The sequence below is a fragment of the Cheilinus undulatus genome, linkage group 23, assembly GCF_018320785.1.
Source record: "Cheilinus undulatus linkage group 23, ASM1832078v1, whole genome shotgun sequence".
Classification (NCBI taxonomy): Eukaryota; Metazoa; Chordata; class Actinopteri; order Labriformes; family Labridae; genus Cheilinus; species Cheilinus undulatus.
In genome coordinates, this window is record NC_054887.1 from 19,785,600 (window position 1) to 19,811,454 (window position 25,855).

General features: G+C 38.5%; 1 protein-coding gene across 2 annotated transcripts in view; it reads right to left on the reverse strand.

Annotated features, from left to right (window-relative positions):
- Positions 1-5,587: 5,587 nt before the first annotated feature.
- Positions 5,588-25,855, reverse strand: part of waslb (WASP like actin nucleation promoting factor b) — a 36,271-nt gene continuing 16,003 nt past the window's right edge. Inside the window, exons 4-11 of one of the 2 annotated variants that reach the window (XM_041780558.1) lie at positions 24,448-24,544; positions 22,121-22,144; positions 14,858-15,041; positions 12,746-12,788; positions 10,165-10,318; positions 8,554-9,089; positions 8,361-8,469; positions 5,588-6,802 (exon numbers count right to left, since the gene is read on the reverse strand). In XM_041780558.1, the coding sequence (XP_041636492.1) occupies positions 6,741-6,802; positions 8,361-8,469; positions 8,554-9,089; positions 10,165-10,318; positions 12,746-12,788; positions 14,858-15,041; positions 22,121-22,144; positions 24,448-24,544 (1,209 nt within the window). In that variant the 3' untranslated portion in view covers positions 5,588-6,740. The remainder of the gene's footprint in view (positions 6,803-8,360; positions 8,470-8,553; positions 9,090-10,164; positions 10,319-12,745; positions 12,789-14,857; positions 15,042-22,120; positions 22,145-24,447; positions 24,545-25,855) is intronic. The other variant, XM_041780559.1, reaches the window with a different exon arrangement.

Here is a 25,855-nt window from a genome sequence, read left to right on the forward strand (position 1 = left end):
AATGTAAAGACTTCCTGCTTGTAAATTAAGTCCATGCGGCTGGATTCACTCAAATGGAATTCAGGATCATTTTCAGGATGGATAGGGGGTTTTCAAGGAAATTTAACCCCAGTATCTGAACAAAAGTTGTAAGCAAGGGAGTATCATAAAGCCTTTGAGTCACAAACTAACCTCACCTTTCTCCCCTACAGTATGCATACACTTTTGCTGCTTTAAAGATTAAAACTGATCTGACTGAACAACCACAATGCAAATCTCAAATGTCAGTGACTCTGCCAAATGAGCTGAGATGAGATGGAAAGAGATGTTTTTCCATACACAGGCAGTGATCCTAAAGCATACCAAGGCCTTGATGTCAACATTTCTGCCCACGTGAAAACCTCCTTGTGTGGTTTTTTAAAATTAAAACGTCAAAATATTGTCAACAGATTACACAGAGAGGCCTTGTTGCTTGTTACAAATGAGGGGGTGCTCTTGAAAATGCTGTTTTAACACTTCATAAAATGATATGCGTGTATTTTACTCTGAAATTTCAAACTTTCCTTGAACAAAATGTGCACTACAAAAATTGCCTTGGCAAATTCATGGATAAGTGTGTTCATTTAGCACTGGTATTCAAGAAGTTACATGTTCCTTTTGCTGACCAGGCAGGGATGGGACAGAGCGGGACGGATTGTGCGATATCATAAGCAAAATGTCTATACATGGACAGCGGGAGAATCGATTACTGACGGAAGCATGTCCATCTCTGTCTCGGCTACAGTAGAGGAAATTATGTCCCTTTTCAGCGAGTAACACTGAACATTCGTCTTTTTGACCTTGAACAAGTTAGCAAGCAGCTAACTGATTGTGAGTCAAAGCTCTGTATATTCTGAACAGACTCTACTTTACTTTGGTTCAAATTTGATACACACTGTACCTCTTGTTTATGGCAGACAACAGTGTGACTCTTGCTATGCTCAGAATTTATGCAATTCAATTTTTGGGTCAAATTGTGTGGAAACGATGGAACATGCAACATAGTATTTGTTTGTCCATCCAAAATGTTACAATGAATGATACACCAGCCTGATGCTAATGCTAACAGCAGGCTGGGGTGTTGTAGTCAGAGCTCAACACATTTTTGTCTGTCTCACTTTAGCATCTCACAGCACCAACTTCATCATTTTTCTTTCACTTTGCCATTTAGTTTGTTTACATCTGTGACTTCTGTAAACACAGGGTGCTCTGGCTCTTAATAGTTAATGTAACTGACATCACAAAATAAATCAGAGACAGCAGGTAAAAATACTAGACTTCCTGTCAAGAGGTTGTTAGATGTCTTAGACGCTTTCTAGGGTATCAGGGCTGATGGGTTCTGAATCCCTGAAACTGTTGGGCCAGCCAGAAATCATGCTGAAAACCTGTAGTCTGACCTCAGCTCCACTCCTAATTTGAGTAACTTCATCTAATATGAGAATTTCTGTCAGACTAACATGGTTAACATGCATTTTAGAAGTCTAATTTTAGTTTCTCTCAAAAATATACCAATGCCTGTAAATGTACTATTCGACTTCAATAAAAGAAAATTCAAAGAGTTGGGGCAATATTCCCTTTACAACTCTGGGAAATCTATATGATGTGGTAAAAAAGACAAAATCCTGATATATTAATTTTTTTTTTGACAATTTGATGATAATGATCTTTATAATTTTGCAATTCTTCCATATTGTTCAACACATTTTAAGCATGTATGAGCCACACATCAAAAACTGATAGTAATATCATCCCAAGCCAAAAGATAGAGAGTACCCTGTTGTCCTGTGTGTGTCTGAAGGGTTTCTATGGCAGCAGCATATCCAAACAGAGCTGCCCCGCTCGTGGAAAGTGCCATACTTGTTCTAATCCTTCCTCTAAACTCTGCAGCAGAGAGAACTGATACAGGGTCAGTGTGGTGTCAGCTGATGTGCACATAAACTAAAAATAAATACCAAAGACGCTGGATTGGTGCGGTCATTATTGTGTTGCACACACTCGATCCCATTCTCACACTGACGTTTTAAGCTGTTTTGGGTTTATGATCAGGTCTGTTGTGCTACACGCTTGAACAAATTGCTGCTGAGATTTGACAGTTGCACATGTTGTCCATCACTCACCCAGATTTCTTTTCTACCAGGCTCAGTGGTTGAAATGGTAACGATAAGGTTGTGATAATCCTCTCCTCAGCTGTTAGCAGATCAGTCCAGCTCTGTGTCAGGATGTCTACTGCAGGTGATGAAGCCTGTATTTATCATGCACACACACACACATAGACACATTCATGCACATGGACAAGTAAGTGCAAACCAGTGCAAAAACTTGAATCAATATCAGTTAGACCAGCAGTCTCAACTAGGGTGCCATTGCACTGCCAGGGGGCTTCAAAATGCTGCAAAATTACTCTGAATGTGCAAATCATTAGCTATCAAATTATGTCTTTTTCCTGAAATCACATCAGCATTAGGGTCAGAGAATAAATAAGATTGATGTGGTTTTAAGGTCCAGATGACAATTCTGTAAAATTATACACTTTAATTGTTTTAAGAGAGTGCTTAAGAGATTTATCTTGTTTAATCCTGTTACTACATTAGCCCATCTGCAGTCACAGGAATGTAAAATGTAAGTTTTTATCAATACATTTTAACTGGGATGACTTGAGATGTTTAAGCATTTTATAGGGTGTCTTGATAGATTAAAAAATATTGAGTAAGAAATTAAACTGCTTAAAACAAAAAATAATACAGTAGATACATAGGATAGGCTGTAAGTGTGAAAAAAGCTAAAATACCAAAAATATTGATATCCATCTTTATTGAGATATACAAAGTCATTAATGTCAAGCCTTCATAGTTAAGACTTATTGACAGAGTTACCAACAAAAGCTAACATCAGTAGACACATTGCCATGCTTTCCCACCGAAGTATTTAAATATTTGAGAGGAAACAAACAGCAATTTGTCTCTCATAGGAGGAATTTAGTATTGTTCTTTTGCATATTGGCTTGTAGTGGAAAAAAAAAATCAAAGAAACAATGGTGTCTTAAACCATTTCAACGATTTGTTGCGTTATTTTGTTTTTCTATTTATTTCTAACACTTGCTGTAAATATGTTTCTGGCCTGCCTCTCCTGTCGTTCATTATGTTAGCAATATTAGCATGCTACTTATTAGCAGGTGCATAGTTAGCATTCGTGAAACTGATGCTACCGTTATTGACCGTTGATGCGACAGTTGAGGTAGCTCATTAGCTTGCTAACCGTGTTTACGTTCCCAGAAGTTGTTCATTCTTCAAATACCGTTTTGACCCATGAAAGTGCCATTTTAATGCTATTATTAATGCTTACGGAGAATAATTTCAAGTCAACTTACCCTTTTCAGTCCATGCGTCAATTTCAAAAACTGACTGCGGCTAAAACAATGCACTCATTGCCAAATCTACAGGCAAATGCCTTCACTGGGAATAAACAAGGGCCACAGCTCCTGATATGAAGTTAACATGGTGGCAAAATACTAAACGAGAGCAGGTTAATCTTCCCCATGAAATATTAAGGGTGCATTTGACATATTAGAACAATATTTTATTTTTTTAATCGACAAATTAATTTAACATGATGTACTATTTTTATTTTTCACTTTAACTTATTCTTTTGGGGTTCGCTGTTAATGCTGGTCTGATTTCCAGTTACCATATGCTAGCTAATGTTCACAAACTTTAAGAAATACTGCTCATTTTTATACTCCTTTTTTTTGGACTGAAATAGAAGAAATAGAAGTACAAGACCACTGTCCTCAAGTAAAAGCACAATTATTTGTGTTCAAATTTACTGAAGTCATATAAAATTACTGGCCAATAAATCTACTTAAATAAAAGTAAAAAGTATTTAATTTCAAGTTTACCTAAAGCAGACTTGTACAGTAAAATATTGTCTTCCCTTATTGGCAATAACATGAGAGAATGAATCTTCAACCAGGTTAAGTCAAGTCACACCGCTGTAATAAAAAGAGTTCAGGGGTGTAAGTTACTAATTACATTTACTCAAATTACAAGAAATTAGTTTTTTTTAATACATTTAGAAATAAGTACTTTTACTACATAAGTACATCTTAACCAGAGAAGCTGTATTTTTACCTGAGTAAAATAGTCTTGTTTTTTCCACCTCTGTTGACTACTTTAGCACATAGCAAAATAATGATTCCACATCACATCCCTAACATTTGTTGTACACAGTAAAAACTGGAGTGTTTATAGGGATTTACCAGTTGATTTTTACTCCCCAAGTGTAAATTTAACTTCATTCTGAATGATATGGTCTTCAATGTTGGATTTATTTTGACAGAGATGATCTACCAGTGTTAGTTCAGCTTAGTTAAGAGTCAATTGATCTGAGCTCTGCCCTCTGCAATTTCAAATCTGGTTATGTGTGGGTGGCGTTTCCCATCATGTCCTTGGGCAGCGCATAGATGCATTTTATTTTGTGTTTGGATATTGCCTGTTGCACAGTGATCTCTGCTGGGATGTTTTTATTCATATATCTAGTGGACTGTTTTCCTTTTTGCTGTGAGGCACATTTGCACCATGAGTGAAGTTATCCACTGGGTTAGAGTTGCTGCAGGTGATTTTGGTGTTCCCTAAAGGACTTATAGTGTGTATTCTTTATTACTTTGCATTGCCTTGCAACGGCTACTGCACTTTTGTCATAATTTAAAATATTAAGACTTTCAAAAGTGTAGTTTAACTTTATGTTGAGTGGACCAATATTAACACTGTCAATTTTGCTGTGTATTTAACTTAATTATAGAGGTGTGGCTACCTCAACAACCTGGTTGAAGATCTGTTCTGTTGTTGTTCTTGCCAATAAGGAGAGATACTATTTTACTGTACAACTCTTCAGTAGCTACTCAGTACTTGAAGTAAACCTTAGTTGAGTACTTTTTCCACCTCTGAGTAACACGCAAAAGCTGTTTTGAAATGTGGTGAATCATTCTCTCACTATGTGTTACTCATGGTCATGTGTAATCAAAACAAAACTACTGGCAGTTTCATACCATTGACAGACAAGACTAGCTAAAAGTTTCTTGTTTTGGTTTTGGTTGTCCTTTTACTCAGTACTTGATGATTTTTCAACTGTAGTGAAGTCCAGTTCTTTTGGACCTAATTTAAAGAAAGTGTTTTGGTTATTTTGCAAACTGTGCAAAAATACAAGCATGTTTGAGCACAAGTCATGCCATAGCAATTGTCCATTTACTTTATTATTAATTGGAAGAACCATTTGGCATTTAATGTGTTGTCCTTTTCTGAATAACCCACCTTTAAGTTAATGTAAATCAAGAAATATTAAACAATTTCGCATTCATAATGTATTTTATAATTATTTTAATAAGGAACAATTTCTCTCTGCAAAAGCTATTTCTATTGTACACCTAATATTCTATTAGACAGTCAATACTTTCTAAAAATGTCATGACACCAATACCTCCCAGTGTTAAGGCAGAACTTTCCACACCAAAAGGACCCTGCTTTAGTCAGACAGTTTCTGTCAGGATAAGGATCAATTCTAAACATCAGGTGGGTAAAACTAAAATGTCTTTATTCCTCAAGCTTTACATGATCAATGACCTGATTCCAACAAACAGGCATTTATTAATGTTGGCTACTGTAAAAAAAGAAAGAAAAAGAAAAATACAATTTCAACAGTCTGTAGTGTAAGAGTGACAAAATAAAGAACTAAAATTCACAACAGATAGCCAGCTGATGGATACCTCCATGTATGTACTGTATGTAGTGATGAGTTAACCATTTAAAATGCTTAATATGCTTAGAAACCAAGTGTTTATCCTCTTTTAGTGAAGCGTACGTATGTTCCTTAATAATACAGACCTGAAAATGTCTTGTACTCATGCAGCAAGTCTTCTCTTTCTGTGCAAAAATATAACAAGACTCAAACTCTGGAGCAAATTTACAGTCAACAGCAAATGAAGCTAAAGTTTCCAAAAAGAGCCTTTCCTTTTTCATTGTTTTAAGAAAATATGAGTTCTAAACTAAGATCATTTAATAAGTAAAAATAAACTACAGAGCAATAGGGTATGAAAATAGTTCAATTTCTTTTTCTTCTCCTGACAAACAACGATGACACATGATTGATGAAGGATTCACGGCTCCTTATTTTGGAAGCCTTCTCCTTCGACGACTGACCAAAAGAAAAGAAAAAACATTCAACTCTATGCTTCAAGAAACAGCTTGATGTTAAATTGCACATGTTAATCAGAGAAGTAGGAACACTGGAGAGTGACAGGGAGAGAAAATGTGCGATGGTTTGATAGGAGGCAGCAGATATAGGAACGATGTCTGAGAGACAGATGGAGGTCAAAGAGTTGGGGACGTGGGAGGAGAAAGAGATGCATAGAGATGGAAAAAATCCCAACAAAGTTTTCACCAGATATGTGAGATATTGCTATCAAGAGACAGAAGATGGAGCCGACTGAGACAGACATGACGAGGACAAAGAAACAACAACCTAAGATATGAGAATGACAAACATTTACAGATTAAATGAGGTATTGCACAGATTAATAAAAAAGCATAAAGGCAACAAAAATATACAGCAACTTGATAGAACATTTACATTTATACTTGTGAAATTAAAGATTTCTTTTTTAGAAAGACAAGAACGATTTTAGTGTCATGATCATCCTGGGGCTGAGGAAGGGAAGAAAGAGAATATCGCTAGTCCTCCCATTCATCATCATCCTCAAAGTCCTCATCTTCGTCATCTTCATCATCCTCGTCTGTGGAAAAGAAGAAACATGAAGAGTAGTGAAAAAACTTGATTTGTTAGATTTATCAAATGAATCATGGTCACTATAATTTGACTTTTTTGACAAAAAAAATTACAAAAAAAATATTTTTATCAAACTGACATAAGGTTATAGAAATCTGTTTTCAATTTGGGTTTAAAAAAGCCAAATTTTTTATTTAAAAATCAATTTAAGGGGAAAAACATCTAGGGGGGTGAGGCCCTTTTAAAGTCACTGTAAAGCTCAATGAAAATATGGTAGTGATAATTTACAGAATTAATAATAATGTAAAGGAATTCAGATCTGTTTGAGGTCCCTATCAGGAAGCACTTTGCAGAGTTATTGCAGATTGATATTGCAAAGAGATATTTGACTCTCATTACTCTTGTCCCCTTTTCTAGACAGTGGAATGAAATGTGCTTGTCATATGACTGTGAAAAAATGAAAGAAAAAAATATATGTGATAGCAGTTAAAGCAGGGAGGGCTCTCTAAATAAAGTAAGTGTATTCTGAAAGGGAACTTTAAATAACTTTCTTTTAGGGAAGAATTAGCCCTCCATTCAGATGTTTCAAATGGAAACAAAAGGAATCACATGGTGGTTGGAAAACAAAGGAGGAACAAGTCTCAGTTTTATTTACTTCTTGCTGACAGAGTGTCATCTGACACAATGAATGATTGAAAGTCTGGCTGCTGAAGCTGGTGTCAATGAACTCTTCAATCATCTAAGGATGAAGAGTCAAACGCTTCCTCAGAGTAGTGAAGCATCTCTCTCTTAAGTCAAGGAAAACCAATTGTATGATTAAATTATTTTCCATGGTATTTCCCAGCATCTGGTTGTTATATAGTATTAGCATTACATGGTGGTGGTAAGCATCTGAAACTGTTGGACAATCACTATTAAAGGGGGGTTATCATACCTCTTTTCCATCTTTAACACAGTTCCCTGTGGTCTAAAGAAAATCAGTGTTGTGGTTTGGTCAGATGAAGCGTAGCGATGAAGGAGGTAATAACCACGCTCTTAAAAGCCTTTGTTAGAAGACTTGATTTAGTGTGTCTCTTCAAATGCAAAACAGGCCCCCTCACCCTGTTCTTTTCTTTTTGAGGGTGTTCTGACACAGGTACAACTGTGTGCTTCCATGGCTCTGGGTGGAGTTACCAGGTGAGGGGCAGGTATTATAATAAAGACTCACTGTGATGTCACAGATTCCAGACAGACTGTCAGATTTGGGGTTTTCAGATGTAGGAGTACCACGCAGAAGGAACTGTTGGCTTTATTCACATTTTTTGTGTCGTTAGATACTCGATTGTATGTGCAAAAATACTAAAAAGTGTTTTTTTCCACGGCATTAAGGGTAATACTACAGCAATTATAGGTTTTTGGGGGTTCTCTGTTTGCCCTTTTAACATGAAAATAAAACTGATAGATGCTTGTTGTTCTGCTTGTGTTTGCACACATGGGGGAGGTTTTCAAATACTCCTCCAATAAGTTCCCATTGATGATCAAAAAGGAAGTATAGAGGAAGTGATTGTTAATTCATCTTTAAGTACCTGAGGAGTGAATAGCCTTGCTCCTTTTCTGCATCACCTCCATTAGAGCCCCAACAATGCCTGCTGAGGGGGCCGGGGTAGGAGGGGATGAGTCTGTGTTGTCATCCCTCTGTAAAGAAATGAGCAGTTAAAGTTAAAGCACAGATTTAAGATTAAAAGAGTAGATTCATGTAGAAGTTGTGTGACTACTGACAGATTTCAGTTGGATTCCTTGTCTGATTTGGTCCAGAAGTGCATCTCTGCCAGTGCTGGACACCGGCCTCTCCCTCTGCTCCACCTTCTTTAGCTGGGTGCCCTCTCGGATCTGACTCAGCAGCGCAGACTTCCCGGGCTGCCCGCCATCCCCTCCGTTAGCCTCCATGGACAGCGGAGGAGCTGGAGGTGGAGGGCCGGGAGGTGGTGGAGGAGGAGGGGGAGGAGGCGGGGCTCCGCCGCTGGATGGAATCGAGGATGAAGGGGGAGGAGGCGGAGGGGGAGGCGCCACGGGAATCGAAGCGTGGGCCGGTGGAGGGGGAGGAGGAAGGGAGCCTCGGCTGGGCGGGGGAGGCGGTGGAGCGGACATGCCAGGTCGGGATGGAGGAGGAGGAGGAGGTGCAGAGACGGGAGCTCTGGAGGGTGGAGGAGGTGGAGGGGCACCTCGGCCCCTGGCTGGAGGAGGAGGAGGGGGGGCTGAGCTGTGGTGTGGTGGAGGTGGAGGAGGGCCACCTCTGGATGGAGGAGGAGGAGGTGCTGGAAGAATTAGAAAATACAGAATATAAGAAGTTGTAATCATCATCATGGATCAGTCACACGGCAGCCTCAGGAAACAGATTTATTTAATGGAGTTCTTACATTTCACTACAAATAGTTAGACGTGCATAGATAGATTCAGCACTGTCTCTCTTTATAGTCTTATTTTTCTTATTAAAACTTGTTAATTTTATTAATAATTAATCTTTTGACCATGATGAAGAGGAGATGTTTCTGATTTGTGAACCTGATTCTGAACCATTTTCCTTATTTCTAAGTAGAAGGTTATTATTTAGAGACACCCTTTTTCATTTTGCTTATTGATTTATGAAAACTAGTAGAGTGCTTTAATGGTGATGGATGCATAATTGCACGTGCAGAACAGTTGCAAAAGGATCCATTAGACTGTCCAGAAAAGGAAGATATGACAAGTGTAGCTTAGACAGAAGTTAATGAGGAAACAAACCACTGAATTCGACAAATATGCATGTTAAGTTCATGAAGGTTCACTCAAAGATATCACTGCATATGAAAAATGCATTCGATTTCCTGATTCCTGCTAGCATTGGTGCACCATGCAGTTGCATTTTGAAGCCACCGGGGGCAGCGTTCTGGCAGGATACATGTAGACGGACAACTGCAGCATGTTCTGTCTAGACAGATGTTAATCCCTTTTTCACAATAATAAATATTTTTTTAGTCTCCTGTAGAGATTTTTTAGATCTTAGTGTTTAAATTAGACTCATAACATCTCAGAGAAACATTCAACTCAAATACAAACAACAGCAAACAGTTAAATTCAGAATCTGCAAGTTCTGCACACTTTAATTTCATTATTTCGCAGTCCAACTCGACATGCAGTCATGAGCTGTCACAGCAGGTCATGCATCAGAAAAAACCTACCGCTCCACCTGGGCGGACCTGGGGACAGAACCACCACACCAGTTAGATTGTCTTATTTATGAAGTAGCCACCCTGACAGAATGGTGCCAAAACTCTCCACTGAAGCCACTTCAGTACCACAAATAATACAAGTAATCAAAATACTGATAATAGATTTTCTGATCGATCTTACCTTGTCTCCGTAGCTCGTTTTTGACAGCTTCTACGCCCCCTTTCTTCTCGATGAAGTCGTAGATGACCTTCGAGGTCTCCTTGTCCTTCAGCTGAGCCTCAGAGATGCCGCACATGTCGAACAGGTTCTTCAGCTCAGGGTCCAAATTATTCAACTGGAGGAAGAAAACAGAGAAAGATAAGGTAGGAGTCTATTAAACAGTTCCATATTTAGCTTATCCTGAGGGCCAAAATGTGTCAAGAATATCAAGCTGCTGGTGTTCCCCCCACTGTATCAATAAAAGTTACTGTAGATGTTACTGCTGCTTTAAATACCATCCATTTTACCACAGAAATTATTTCACCATAGAAAGAGACCATTAGCCTGACCAAACCATCATAACAAGGTACAATATTTTCTTCGACAAGTATAGATTCATTACTTTTTGATTCATCAATTATTTCAACAAGTTTGATAAAAAAACTATATATCAAATACAGCAAGGGGACTAGCCTATATTCATTTTGTATAGGTATAAGATTCATATGCTGAATCATATTTTTTTTTCACTGTCCTTGAAGGAATCTTAATATTACCATTGGACAACTCCTTAAATGAGCAAATTAAATTCTATTTATCAGATTTGCAGATTTAAATATTGGATCAATTTAACTAACAGGAGCTGCTCCAAAGCTTGGGAGAACTTTCCACAGACTTTTTGAGCAGGAAAGGAGCTTCTAAAGAGTGTGAGTGCAAACTATTACTACAGTTTCAGTTTGTTTAGGGTTTTCTTTCTTCAATCCGACAGTCTATGGTAAGCTCCAGCATTTTGGTTTATTTTGCTCCACAATGCAGATGTGTTTTGAATTAACCCACAGCTAAAGTACTCCTTAGACCTACATGTCTGACTGTTTCTCTGAACTCTGACAGACAGTCACAGTGAGAGGTGCAGGCGAGAGAGAGGAGACACAGGAAACCTTCTCCTTCCTGACGTGTTTTACATCTTTGGTCAGCATGTGGATGTTTTGTCCCCATTCATCTCAGTAAATCAACATACGCAGCTTGCCATCTGGACATCATTTACCGTGACGTTTAAGTTATCACTAATGGTTTTCATGATAACGAAATATGAACAGTGTGATTACTGTGAGGAAATTTTTGTTTTTCTAGCACAAAGGCTATAGTCCTCGAGTCTGACCTGTGGCTCCAACTCTCTCCCCACTGATTTCTATTATATCCACTTTCCTTTCATTAAAAAAATCCCCCATTGCAAAGAAAGAAAAAGCAGATGAAGTTTACCAGAACAGTAGTGCAATTCTTCCTGAAAATGGATCTATCATGTTTGATTTATTCAATAATAATGGAAGAATGTTCTCTGAAACAGCATAATACTGTGTGAGCTCACACATGTGTAGCTCTTCTCTATTATACATGTTTTCATTCTTTGATTAAACATAATCTAGAGTACATGTTAAGTATACTTTATCAGAGTGGTGTCACAGTTTCTCTCTTAACCGCTCTCCTGCACATGCATTATCACATATTCTATATCTTCACATCTGTGGTGCTGTTTCACTGGTTAATAATCTGTTTTTCTAAGCTTTACAGCTCAGTCACACATAATGTGACTGCCATATCAAGAGCTGTGCTTTCTCAAGTTAGGATTAAAATAAAGTGACATCTGAAAGAGCAGAATCACCATGTTTGACACTGGACTGGTTCAGGGATGACATGAACGTTGTATGGACATTTGTATTAGTGATGTTAAGTTCTCATTTGCTGAAGCAGATCACAGAAAATGGCCCAAATTGGACAATAATATCAGGCACAATGATGCCCTCTGGTGGCATGGGGTTACAACTTCCTGTTTTCAGTAAGTTTAGTTAGATTCTTATCATCTATTGCAAAAAATCCTTTAAGCTGTTATCAACAGTGCCAAATAAATAAACATGAATTTTCCCATTACTAGCCAGCATGAACTGAAGAGCCGTGTGCATGCTGTAAGAGGGCTTAACCTTTTCAGCCATGTTTGAGGTTGGATCATAATTCTAAGGTGTAAGGATAGAAAAGAGCTGAAATGTAACGATTTAAGAAGACGTTAAGATAAACCTTTGCTCATTTTACCTCCACTTTAAAGCCTTTAGAGCCGAGGGAGATTTATTCAGCTGACGTCATTCTATTCAAATCATTTTAAGTCCTTGAAAGCACTGACTTATGAAACTGTAACACCTGATTTTATCTTTGTCATTTTCTGACCGAGTGAGTCCTTTGACCTGCGTGATCTCATCCTCATCCTCCGCTATAATTACTGACGACGCTTTTTGGGAACGAGTCCATGGATTATGCAGATGCAGGTTGATTCTTTTCTCCTTTCCAAAATCTTCTTGTGTAACTCTCCTGATGACTTGGCCACGCGGCTCGGCTTAATATTTCAGAGCTGATATTAAAAATGTGAAAAATCTGTCTGGAGGAGGGCTACGTGGCTGATAAACAGATAAACTATGGGGCGAGGTTTAAGAACATTTAGAGGTCATAGTTCCAACGTGCAGAGAGACGAGTACACAAGCAAGCGAGCACATTAATGTTCTTTTAATGCACTTACATCAAAGCCCGTGTTTGGATCCCAGCCTACATGTCCGATGTGCCTGTGACAGAGAGAGCGAGAGCACGTGAGATCACATGGAAAACAAAAACAGAGGAGAGAGTGGTAGAAATGCAAACAGAAGGAATGCTGAAAGAGCTTGTTGATATTGCTGAGAAATTCTGAATGATAATGTTTCTATGACAGATAATGACTATGACAGCTGCCACTGACCATCCCTGAAAACACAGCAAGGACCAACCTGTCTTTGTCTATCATATTACACCCTTTAGAGTTAGATGACTGAATTAAAAAATGCTTGGATTATTACATTTCTCTAATTCACCAGCAATGTTCAAGTGGACCAGAGGTATACAGTGCCCATAAAAAGTTTTCAATCATTGGTTGTTTTACCCTTTCGATTGATTTTATAAAACAATCCTGTGCAATATAATAAGTTGTCGAGTAACCTGGGCAAGTGTTGTTGTATGCAGAGCCTCTTCTATCTCTGCTGCTGAAGCTTGTACCTCCTTCAGAGTAGCCATATGTGTCTTGGTGGCCTCTCTCACTAGTCTCCTTCTCGCACAGTCACTCCATTTGTGAGGACTTCCTGATCTAGGCAGTTACACATGTGCCATATTCCGTCCATTTCTTAATGATGTGTTTAACTCAACTCCTGGATTTTTTTTGTATCCATCCCCTGACGTCTACTTTTCAATAACTTTCTCTGAGTTGCTTGGAGTGTTCTTTTGTCTTCATGGTGTAATGGTAGCCAGGAATACAAATTAACTAGTGACTGGACTACTCAGACTACTATTAGCAACTGGCTGGACCTCTGTTGAATCAGGTCAGTTACTTTAAAGAGGGAGAAAGTTTTTTGTTTGTTTTTTTTTGTCAGATGATACTGACTGTGATTGATTTATAAAATCAATAAAAGGGTAATACAACCAAGGGGGTGAATACTTATTATAGGCACAGTATAGTACATGTGTTGGTCCATATGTGGAATAGGAAACCCCAATGCAGTAAACTCATGACCACTTGACATTTGTGTTTTAAATCTAAACAATAATAACTTTTAATAACAGTTTCTGTTAACACCAGTTTTCAAAGTGAGAGCATACAGCCTCACGTACTTTGGAGAGCTCACAGTAACCAGCCGGAATGACCCATGGGCTTTTATTGTGAAAAGCTGTACAAACTGCTGGAGGTTCACTAGAGTGAATCAAAAAAAGTTTCTAGTATTTGTAGATGTGAAGCAATCTGTGGGCCTTTATGGATGTTTGGATTAAACCTTTTTCCTGCCCTTGGATTTTGGAGACAATTTCTGATGTAGCAGCGCTGTTTTTGATGGAATATTAAAATCAGGAGAGAACAGTGGAGCTCCAAATGGTAAGTTTAATGACTCTAAAAAAATATTTTTACCAGTTGGTGGTCTGACAGATGGGGGGATTATAGCTGTTGTGTTGGCTGGATCCTGAAATGGTCAAAATCACAAGAATCCTACATATCTAGCAACGTATGGCATCACATTTAAATGCAACAAATGTTTTTGAAAAGGAGGAGTAGGCATAGTGACAGCCCAGGGGTGGAACAGCAGTCTTTCATAAATCAGCATTAATCTTGTGAGCCGATCTCACACCTTTGTTGATGAATTATGCCTACAAAAGCTACGTTTTTAATCAATACAACACTGTAACATTCCAATGATGCTGTATCAAAATGTATAGAAGTTAAAAACCACTTTCATGGGGAGGAAATCTAACACATAATGCCATATGTTCCTGTTTTTCATATATCTCATGAAATGGTATGTTCAGTGATTTGGATCAAGAAATTTTTTAGTTTTAAATGCCCAGGATTTTTAATTGCTTTGGTATCAGAGAGTACTGATATTATTTTGTCTTTTTGATGTTTAAAATTCCAGCACTCCTACACATTTAACATAAAAATACTAAAAGAAATCAAATTAAAAAATATCCCTAAATGTCAGACTTGTGTCATACCTGTCAAAATCATGTGTAGATGTGTTTCTTTAAGTATTATTATATCAGAAAATATGCCTTTTTTGATAATTGTAAAGGACAGATAATGAGGTGTTTAGTTCCCTTGCTCATGCCTGTGCTGACTCACTGGAAGTTGCTGGGTGTACCGATGTCCGCCTTGGTCAGCCTCTTCTTCTTCCCTTTGCCTTTTTTCTCCCTCTTTTGGAAGGAGGAGTGCACGATGTTGTTCACCTGAGAGTTGTTATGGTAGCGGTGCACGTTGCTTATCTCTGGGTTTTTGATGTCGACTGTGGCCATGGGCAACGTGGGGCCTAAGAAAAGACAGACACAACAAAGTAAGTTTATATAACACAGCAGGTGGAAGACATGGAGGATGACAGCTTTATAAAACAGTCACAGAACATGTACGAAGGCTTTCCCACAGATTTAAAGAATATGGAGACCTTTTATGTTTATTATGGGCTACAAATGACATGAGTACCAAAATTATGTTAATGCTGATTTAAAAAACACAAGTGAACATTATAAAAATCAAAATAACAATAAATATGACACAGAGTTCAACATGAAGCCCAAGTATGGGGACTTTTAGAGCCAGCAGGTTTCCTGTGATTATATAATTCTCCATTAAATGAGTTTTAAAGGTGAAGTTTGGCAGTTGTTTTTTAGTTTGTGGGTGTGAAAAGGGATTAGAGCATCATCTTATTAATCTCAGACCCACTAAATGAATAAAACAGGTTGAAACTGAAACCAGATCTGAACTAAACACTGAAAACATTCACTTTTGCAGATGTTGCATGTCAAAGCCATTTACAGTTAGCTTTGTAAACAGATGTTTGTTTCTGCTATTACTGAGCCAAATACAGTGTTTGTAGTTTTCATTGCTATATGCTTCTCTGTCTACATGTGGATGCTGTTTCTTTCTATTGTTTTCATTTATTGAGCTACAGTGAAGGCGGCTGCATGTGTGCCACAATAGAAATCAAGGGATGTTTCCCTTCTCTAGAAGTTTTAAATTTTAGTATAAACGTTTATTAAATCAAACCTGATCGTGCCGTATCTGTATAGTACCTCACCATATTGCATCAAATCAAATCTTTCCACATCATACTGTCTAATAAACTCAAAACTAAAACATGAACAACTAAAAATACCACAACATCTAAAGGACCATAAACATACATTTCACATTGTACTTTTTAAAAGTGTATGGTGTCCTTGATCATAATTATGTAACTAAACTTAAAAGTTAAACTCTATTGATACAGTGTGGATGACTAAAAGAAGAAGATATCAACCGATCAATTTCACCATGGCAATGAAAAAAGTCCTGAGATGTTTGGACCATAAACACGCCTTTCTACCCATTTTAACTGTCATAATAGACAAACTCTGTACCACACCACATCACATCACATCCATTCTCCGTGTGTGTGGTGCTTGGAGCCCAAAATTTCCCCAAAGGGACAGTGAGTCATATCCATGTATTGTATCATATGGTACCATATTGTATTAAATTGTATTGTATAGAAAAGTATCGTGTTGAAAACTATGTCATTTCTTGTCATATCGTCTTGTTTGGTATGGTATTGTTTCTTAAGCATTGTATTGTATTGCACTGTACTGTATTGTACCCTACAGTATCTTACAGTGATTCTCAACATGTGGGTTGAGACCCCCTCTGGAGTCGTGAGATACTGAGAGAGGGTCACCAGATGTCTTCGCCAAAGTAAAGAATAATTTTGTATGATTTCAACTTGTATGTTTCACCCACTCTTATAAAAGTTTATGCCTAAAATGAGTTAAACGTATGAAAAAGCATGGTGGTTAGTGAGATTTATGCTGAAAATCAAAGTAATGTTTGAACAATCCTTTGAATGTAAGTCTGCACAAGACTATTCTAGAATGTGTACAGCTGTGTTCAACTATGCTTTAACTATGTTCAGGTACAGAGGGGGTCTCCAGGTCTTTTGGTGGTCACAGGCTGAAACGTTTGAGAACCTCTGCCTTAAAGTACTGTGAAGTATCTTAACATACCGTGTTGTATCAGACTGTACCATGTAATTTCATACCATAACATACTGTTTAGCCCATCCTTCCATCTTCTTCTGCTTTACCGGGGCCAGGTCACACCCTCAAGACCCGGCTCAGATTGCATCACATCAAATTGCATCATACCGAGCAGTACTGTATAATACAGTTTCATATCAAACCTGATTGTATTGTATCTTATCTTACTGTACAGAATCATATCGAACTGTATCACATTGTCTTTACATCGCAGCGTACCATATTAGAATGTATTGTATAGTATCTTATTGTACAGAATCTGTACCATACAGTATGGTATCATATCAAACTGCATCCTATTGAAGAGCAGCGTATCAAACAGTATTGTATCCTGTTATGCTGTACAGTATCCTATCTGCAGTATTGTATGATACTGTATCACACTGTACCGTACAGTATCTTAATGTGCCATACAGTAATGTATCATTTCATATCGTAGCCTAAAATATCCTACTGTACTGTACTATACCAAATTATTTCTTAATTTTTCCTATTGTACAGTATTGTATTGCATTGTACCCTATCATATCATATGATATACTGTATCATACCATAAATAACAAAATAACTAAACTAACAACTTTAATACATGGACAATGAAAAAAGGTCATAAGGCACTTGGACCGTAAACATCTATTGCTTTCCACCTAAACTGCAGTAATGGACATTTTTTTTACCTCATCATATTGCATTGTATCGCATCATCAGTGTGTAGGACTTGGGGGTCAATGGTAATGTACCATATTATATCAAATTGTACCGCATTATATCTTTTAAGAAGTAACAATCAAAATTGGAAAAACCACAAATGTGACAAGATATTTGGACCACATATTTCTTCTTCCATTTTCACTGCAATAAACATGTTTTGCATCATAGCACATTGTATTATTTCATACTTAAACTCACAATTTAAACATGGACAACTGGAAAATTTCTAGGATCGCTGGACCAAAAAACACATTTATCTTAATTTAAAATGCAATAATAGATAATTTTTTTCCATCCTAACATACTGTGTGCTACCTAACTTTCTCATGGACGCACTTCTTTGACAACCCAAAGATCTTTGAACCACGGTATACATTTCTGTTCATTTTCACAGCAACAATCAGCACTTTTTGTGCCCTGTCTCATTTTATATCGTATCACTTCAGTCTGTAGTCTCTTGTATTAAGTGTAACTGAACTTTCTACTTGACAACCAAAAATTCCACAAAAACTCTGGACTTTAAAAATTTCTTAGTATTTTTAATGCAATAATGTCTATTTAGCAGGACTATGCACGGATAGGTCAGATATATTCTGTTTTAGCTTTGACAAGCATTACTTAGCTGGGCCTTGTCTGCAGCACATACCTTTCACGCTGTCATTATAAGGACTTTTGCGAGTTTTACTCGGGGAAGGCGAGGCTGATCTGCTACGTCTCCTCCTCATCCTGTCCCATATACATCCGCCGTCACTCTCCCCATAGGCGCTCATACCCACGTCCAGAAGCATTTTGCCCATCAAAGTGTGAGCTTGCTCTTTGGGACAAATAGAGAGGCGAGCAGTCGGGTCAGAGAGACACGGGTAGAGCTCGTCCTGTGGGAGAACCAGGCAGTGTAAAGACGACAGGCAGCTCCCTGGGCCCAAACTCCCACCTCCTGCAACTGGTTCTCCCACTCTTTCTCCTGTGCTGACCTCACAGTTTAGCTCCTCGGAGGGAGCGGAGAGGAAGGTGGTGCAGAACATCATCGTGGCAGCTGCTTTGGCATGAGCAACACAGTAAAACAGGGACACCAGGGAGGATCCTGAGTGGGTTGTAGGTGCCGGATTGATCTGAGGTTTTATTTCTCAGCTTAGAAAGAAAGCTCTTTTCATTGAAGAAGTTCTCATGCTAAAAAAAGGGAAACATTCTCTTCAACCTGAGGCTTAAAGCACAACTGAGTTACTGTCTTGTGCATGAATGTTCAAGGATTCTGAAGAGAAAGTTTTCCAAAAAAAAGTTCCCAAAACTCGACCAAAAGAAGGAAATCCGAGAAAAAAGCCCACTTGTTACTAACTAGATGGAACAGCCTGCATTCACTGAAATACTATCCTCATCAGACATCTGTTGTAGTCCACTCATAAACTGTCTGAGCTGTGAAGGCAGACGTCCAACAATGCCATCAGGAGAGCCATGAAGCCGCCAACACTTAGCTCGCCAAAGTGGCTCTTCCTCTTAAATTCCTTCCATCACAGAAAGTTTTCTTCTTTTGTAAAATTTTCACCAAATTCCAGTTTCCCTGCCCCTGTCTGCATATATCCCATCTATTTTCCATCGTTTTTCTTTATTCTTATGCCTTTCCATCTCAGCAGGGTGCACCGTGAGATTATCAAGCTCGGATTGGTTTGCTGTTATCATGTCTCCACCCACCGCCGCTGCCGCCGTCTACTCCCTCTCCTCGCAAAACACACAAATGGATCTAATCCCAGCAAATCATTCTGGATTTAGTGCTGGGTTTTTACATAACCATTAAAACCCCATCCATGCATAATCCCACGTTAATCTCAGGGGTCTCTACGACATGATGAAGCTGCAGCTCGGGAGAGACAGCAAGGAAGGTGGAGAAGAGCAGAGGAGAGGAAAAACAGAGAAGAGGGGGCAGATGAGGACAAAAAAGGTGAAAAGGGGAGCTGGAAAGGTAAGAAGGGAAAGAAAGTCATCAGGGAGAACGAGGATGACTTCTTTTGGAGCTGAACCAATTCACACACAATATGCTCTGATTCAGAGAGTGAAACCATGTGCAACAAATCCCTGATAAACACTTGTAATTATAGTTATGCATGGCAGCTTTATCAGGTGAAAAGGGTGTTTTAAAATCTCTTTTCCATCAGGTAGTACAAGCTATAAGGAAAAAATACAACTCAGCTGCACAAAGTCAAAAACAAGTGATTAACCATGCAGCTCTGACTACGTCATACCCCCATAAAAGGCATTTGACAACCCAAATAGAGCGCCTACAGGCAGTATGCCTTTAAGCTGCTCTGAACACGAGCATCGGCTGATTGAGTAAATGTGCCATTCGTGTAGTAAAGACACGCACACACAGATATATTAATAGGCCAGCTAGGTCAAATCGTGCTGCCTGTCAGTCCAAAACTGGTTCCCTTCTGTGCAGAAGCAGGCTTTTGTCTGTATGCCCGGATGCACAAATGTGTGCATGATCATAAATGTCTCCCATCTGTTTTATCATCAGACCATAGTGAATGAAGGTCAGGTCATAAACTCTGCAGACCAAGTCTGCAGGAAGGGGAAGCTAGTTTAATTCCATTTAAGAGTATATGTTTAAGTATTGAGCTTATCTGTTTTATTTTGATTTATATTGGAAATTTATTCTGTCAAGAGGACGGCTGGATAGAAATTATCCACAGTGCCTTTAGAAGGTATTCACCAGACTTCTAAGTGTCAATTAAATAAAAATGTGTTAGGTAGAAGTGAGGAGTGAGTGCATCTATAATCATCCCCTTTAAAGTGATCAGCAGTCAGTATTCCTGGCTACCATTACACCATGAAGACAAAAGAACACTCCAAGTCAGTCAGGGGATGGATACAAAAATAAATCCAAGGTACTGAATACCCCCTGAAGTCCAGTTAAAAACATCATCAAGAAATGAAAGGAATATGGCACATGTGTGAATCTGCCTAGATCAGGAAGTCCTTACAAACTGAGTGATGGTGCAAGAGGGAGACTAGTGAGAGAGGCCACTAAGACACCTATGACTACTCTGACGGGGCTACAAGCTTTAGCAGCTGAGATGGGAGAGACTCTGCATACAACAACTCATCAGCCAAAGCTTTATGGGAGAGTGGCAACGAGAAAGCCACTCTTGATTAAATTTTGACTAGAGGTGGCCAAGAGGCATGTGGGAGATTCCTTTCTTCAAGTGGAAGAAAGGTCTTTGGTCTGATGAGACCAAGATGGTGCTTTTTGGCCATCAGGCAAGATACTATGATGCTGCACATCACCACAGACACATCATCCCCACTGTGAAGCATGGTGGTGGCAGCATCATTCTGTGGGGATACTTCTCGGCAGCCTGCCCTGGAGCATTTGTAAAGGTAGGGAGTAAATGAATACGGCGAAATATTGGAAAGTCCTGGAGGACAATCTTATTCAGTGTGCAAGAGAACTACGGCTTGAACGACATTATATTCAATTCTTTCATATGAAGTTGCCCTTCCCTTTTGCAGCTGTAACAGCCTCCACTCTTCTTGAAGTCTTTCCACAAGATTTTGAAGGAAATTTTCTGTGGAAATTTGTACCCAATCATTCTGTTGAGCATTTATGAGGTCAGGCACTGATGGCCTGGCTTGCAATCTCTGTTCCAGTTCAACCAAAGGTGCTTGATGGGGTTGAGGTCAGAGCTCCATGCAGGACAGTCAAGTTAATCCACACCAGCCTCATCAAACCATGTCTTTATAGTCCTTGCTTTGTGCACTGGGGCACAATCATAGTTGGATTAGAAAAGGGCATTTCCCAAACTGTTGCCACAAATTTCGAAGTAAAGCATTGTCCAAAATGTCTTGGATTGCTGAAGCATTAAGACTGGCCATCACTAGCGATAAGGGGCCTAGCCCAAACCCTGTTTTACACCACTTCATTTGAAGCTCAGCATTGGACTTGGTGATATCAGGTTTGCATTCAGCTGCTCAGCTACGGAAACCCATTCCATGAAGCTCCCTTCACACTGTTTTTGTGCCCTGCTCGGTCTTCAGCTTTGTGGCTAAGTTGCTGTTGTTCCTAAACGCCTCCACTTTCTCATAACTTACAGCTGGCTGCGAATTATCCAGCAGGGATGAAACTTCCTAAACTGTCCTATTGCAAAGATAGCATCATCACAGTACCATGCTTGAAATCACTGAACTCCTCAGAACAACACATTTTGTATCACAAATGTTTCCAAAGAGCATGTGTGCTATTTTGCAAACACTTTTTAAAACATGGCATTATTTTTGAGTGAAAGATCAAACAGCTAGTAACAGAATGTTGTCCTAAACGCATTCTTTCTTGATAGCTGTTTATGTAGCCGATTATAGACACAACTGTGCTTGTCAGTTTGCTCTCCATAAATGGCAGGCGTTGGCATCCTCTTAAGAACAGGAAATGTAAAAGAAAAGTTCCTCTGTTTGCTGCCAAGTAACATAAATATATGAATGATCCTGTTACTCCACCCCGCTGACATAACAAGCAGAAGGACCCATGGTTGCTACTGCCATCTGACTCACGCCTGTCTGTTTCAGGACTGTTTTTCTGTGTACTTCTGAACTTATTGAAAGGAAACAGTTGAAAACATACCATTTGGAGGGTCGCGTCTCTTCTCTGTGAACACAGACAAATAAAATCATTACAAACCTGCACTCAGTGGAGTGTCGTGTTAGTGAGAAGAAGCGAATACGAGTAAGGGCGTCTGATGTACTAAGACAAGAGTTTGTTGGGTTTTTTTAGAGGAGGGCTCGGCGGTGTTGTGCATGTGCACGGAATGAAAAGTTGTTCGGAAAAAACTGCCAAGCAAAGTGTTCGGTTAGCAGACGGAAGAGAGACACAGAAGGCTAGTTAATCAAAATACTAAACTCTTTGGAAGACACACACACACACACACTCTTCCTGCTACTGATGTCTTGAGTTTGAAGGCTGGAGGTCAAAAGTAGATTAAATGAGGAGAGCTGAAGAGGAAAAGATGAAAGGAGGATCCATTTGAAGGGTCAGGAAATGACCCGTAGAGAGGGAAGAAGGACGGTCTTAATCAGGCAAGTGGTGATGAAAGCTGAAGACTGGAGTGCTGATAGGAATGTGCAGCTTTGAATAAACAATCTGTTTTATTATCAGGTTATGAGTCTGCGCAGTTGAGCAAAACATTTAAAGCTCATTTAAAGTTATGAAGAACAAACAAAAGTTTCTAAAATTGCCTTCTACGTTTGCAGGTTTAAAGTTGAACTGTTGGCGCCAAACGAAAACAGTCAGGTCATGTACTTTATATTTTGTATTTTAAGGAATGAAGCCATATCTTAACTTCCTAAGACCCTGTGTGCACATATAAAGACATTAAACCCTGGCTTTCCCACAACATACCACAGTAATACTTTCTACTATTAGAATTTTTGAGAAAACTGGACTGTCCACTGAAGTATTAGTAATTTACGTGAAACGCTGGGAGAATTTTAATGAAAATTTCAGGGATTTCCATGGATAACTTTGGGATTATTTCTTGGAAGTTTTATGGAATTTTTTGTATATTTTGCTTAGTATTTTGTATATTTTTGATGGTTTCAGTGTAAGTTTTATTGCAGTAAAATAGTTGAGTATTTGTATGAAAATCTTAAAGTTTAGAAGACTTGGAGAGTGTGTCATTTTTGTGTTCATTTGGGAAATGTGTTTGTATTTGAGGGGAATTTTATTTGATTTTTTGAATGATTTGCTTTGCAACTTTTAAGTTATGCTCACCAAAGATTGGGAATTTTATCTTTTTACTCTGTGAAGCTGATAAGGAATAGGGGGGCAGTGTATCCTTTGATATTGCTAGAATGTAATGGGATTTTCAGAGGAAATTGTTGGCATGTTTGGGAGAATTTTCTGACATTTTTCATGGAACCAATTTGCTTTGGGATTTTGGGAATCTTTTTTTGAACATTTTCAGGATTTAAATTGAGTTTTTAATAGAAATTCAAGCTTTATAATAAAGTTTAGTTGAAACATTTGAGGAATACGTGAAGATATTTGGGGTTACTTTTTATGGGAATTTTTAAAATATGATTAAGAATTTTTCACTGAAATTTTGGCAGTTTCTTTGTAGTTCTAGAGAATTTGTGTTGATATTGGACATCAATTTTTGTCCAAATCAATTCCTGGTAAAAGGCAAGGCAGAGCTTTCTTAAACTTATTAGGTCTTAATGATCCTGAGTAAGTGGAAGGAACTAAAAATGCATTCCAAACAAAAGCTCGGGTCTCAGGAGGTTAAGGGGAGGATGGTCAAACAGAAACTAACCAGACTTATTATGCTCCTCAATGAATGAGTCCTCCTCGTAGCTGACTATTTGTTTGCTTCAAAGTGAATCTGTAGCTCCCCCCTCGGGCCACTCAGCATATGACTTCTGAGCAGCCAACTGCCTGAGAGATTTCTTATAGCACCAAACTTGATTAAAAAAAATCATGCTTCGATGTTTAACAGGAACATCTTGTAGTTACATGACTTTCTATTCAAAGACAGAATGGTTGAGTCCTCTGTTTGTGATGTGCAGGTTTGTACTTTAAAAAGGTGATGAGTTATCAAGAATAAGGAGATTGCAGCTGTTAGAAAGAAGAAGGTTGAATAATTTAATGACCATCACAAGGTAAAGGATCTAATTTCAATACATGACACCATCAAATAAACCTAAACTGTCAATATCTTTAACTAAAGATGTCCATGTGTTGAAATTTAGATCTCTTTTTGCATCAAGCACTGAAAAAAATGACAAGTTTATCCAATAATGTCAACAAGCCCAGCAGATCATTAGGAGCCAAATGTGAGGGTCAGGGCTACAGCTGAGATTTCTTTTAACACAGCTTTAAATGAGCTAAACTTGTCATTTTTTTCAGTAAGATAGGTGAGCGGCTGAGTTTTCAGAGCAGCAGTGAGTTGGTACCAGTTTTCCTCTGTCGTTTGCTCATCAGCTCCTGGATTTGAGCACGGAAACGCTTCGTCTCCTCCTCACTGGCAAAGTTGAGACCCACTTGGCATGTCTGTGAAAACATGCAAAGAACAGCAACACTCCAATAAGTCAATAAATTCAATTTATTGTTGTCAATGACCTACTCAACCAAGATGCACTGGCTATAAAAAGTTGACACAACCGTGTAAAAACCCACATTAATGCCAAGATACAGTGCTTAACAGATTTATTAGACCACCTGTCATATTTGTCTCAGAGATCATCCAGCATCATGAAGTGCTTTAATGTGGACTCTTTCATCTTCAGTGAGCTCTCCACATTTTACCATTTTGAACAGGAATGAGGAATTTCAAACTGAATTCACTCAAATTTGGGCTTCTCTCAGAAGTCAGATATGAATCAAGCTTAACAGTCAACCACTAAAACTATTTTTTCTGTTCAGGAATGCAAGTAAATAACTAGAATTTGACATATTACTCAAGAAAAAATAATGAGCTTTACTAATTTTTTTCAGTTTTTTTGTAAATCAGTAAATTTGAAATTTCATGGATAACAATAATAATTATATTCTAGCATTAAAAATATCATTTTGGTTAAAGAGCTTCTACATATTGGTGTATTAACCATTGCAGAAACATAAAAAATGATTTTGGTAATTACCAATGCTGTTAATTTAGGGCAGCTGTGGCATAAACCTGACTTTGGGTGGTGGTCTAATAAATTTGTTAAGCACTGTATATCATTTCAGAACCTTTTCTGGTTGCAGAAATGTGCACACCCCTGGGCTAATACTTCACTGAAGCACCTTTTGATTTCAACATTCAGTCCTTTGATTGGGGGTCTCATAGAGTAACCTTTTTCAACATGGCAATATTTGCCCACTCTTATGTGCAAAAGTGCTAGGAATCAGTGCGATTACGAGGGCATTTCCTGTCGCCTTCTTTGGGTCAGCCAACAGAATTTCAGTGGGACTTCAGGACCAGTTGTGGTGAGGCCACATTTCTGTCCTATGTTTTTGTCCAGTTTTAGTCAGAAAGTGGTTACATTTCAGTCTTTACTTTCATTTATTCTCTTGCCTTAAACTGGAACCCAAACATGTTGGCGTGATCTATGCACGCTGTCAAACCTGGGATCCCGGCTTTCTACAGCTTAGAGGCAGAACAGCTACAGATATGTTGTGTTTTGACACATTTCCCCACTGTTTTAGTCATCAAAGATCCATTTTTAGCTGGTCTAAGTCTTGTCTTTCTCATGAAAAAGGCAGTGAACAATATTCCTAGTCATAATTTTAGTCCATGAAATTAACACTACTGAAAAAAAGCTGCACCAAAGCATGATACTGCTCTCACCATGCTTCACCATGAGTATGGTGCATTTTTTC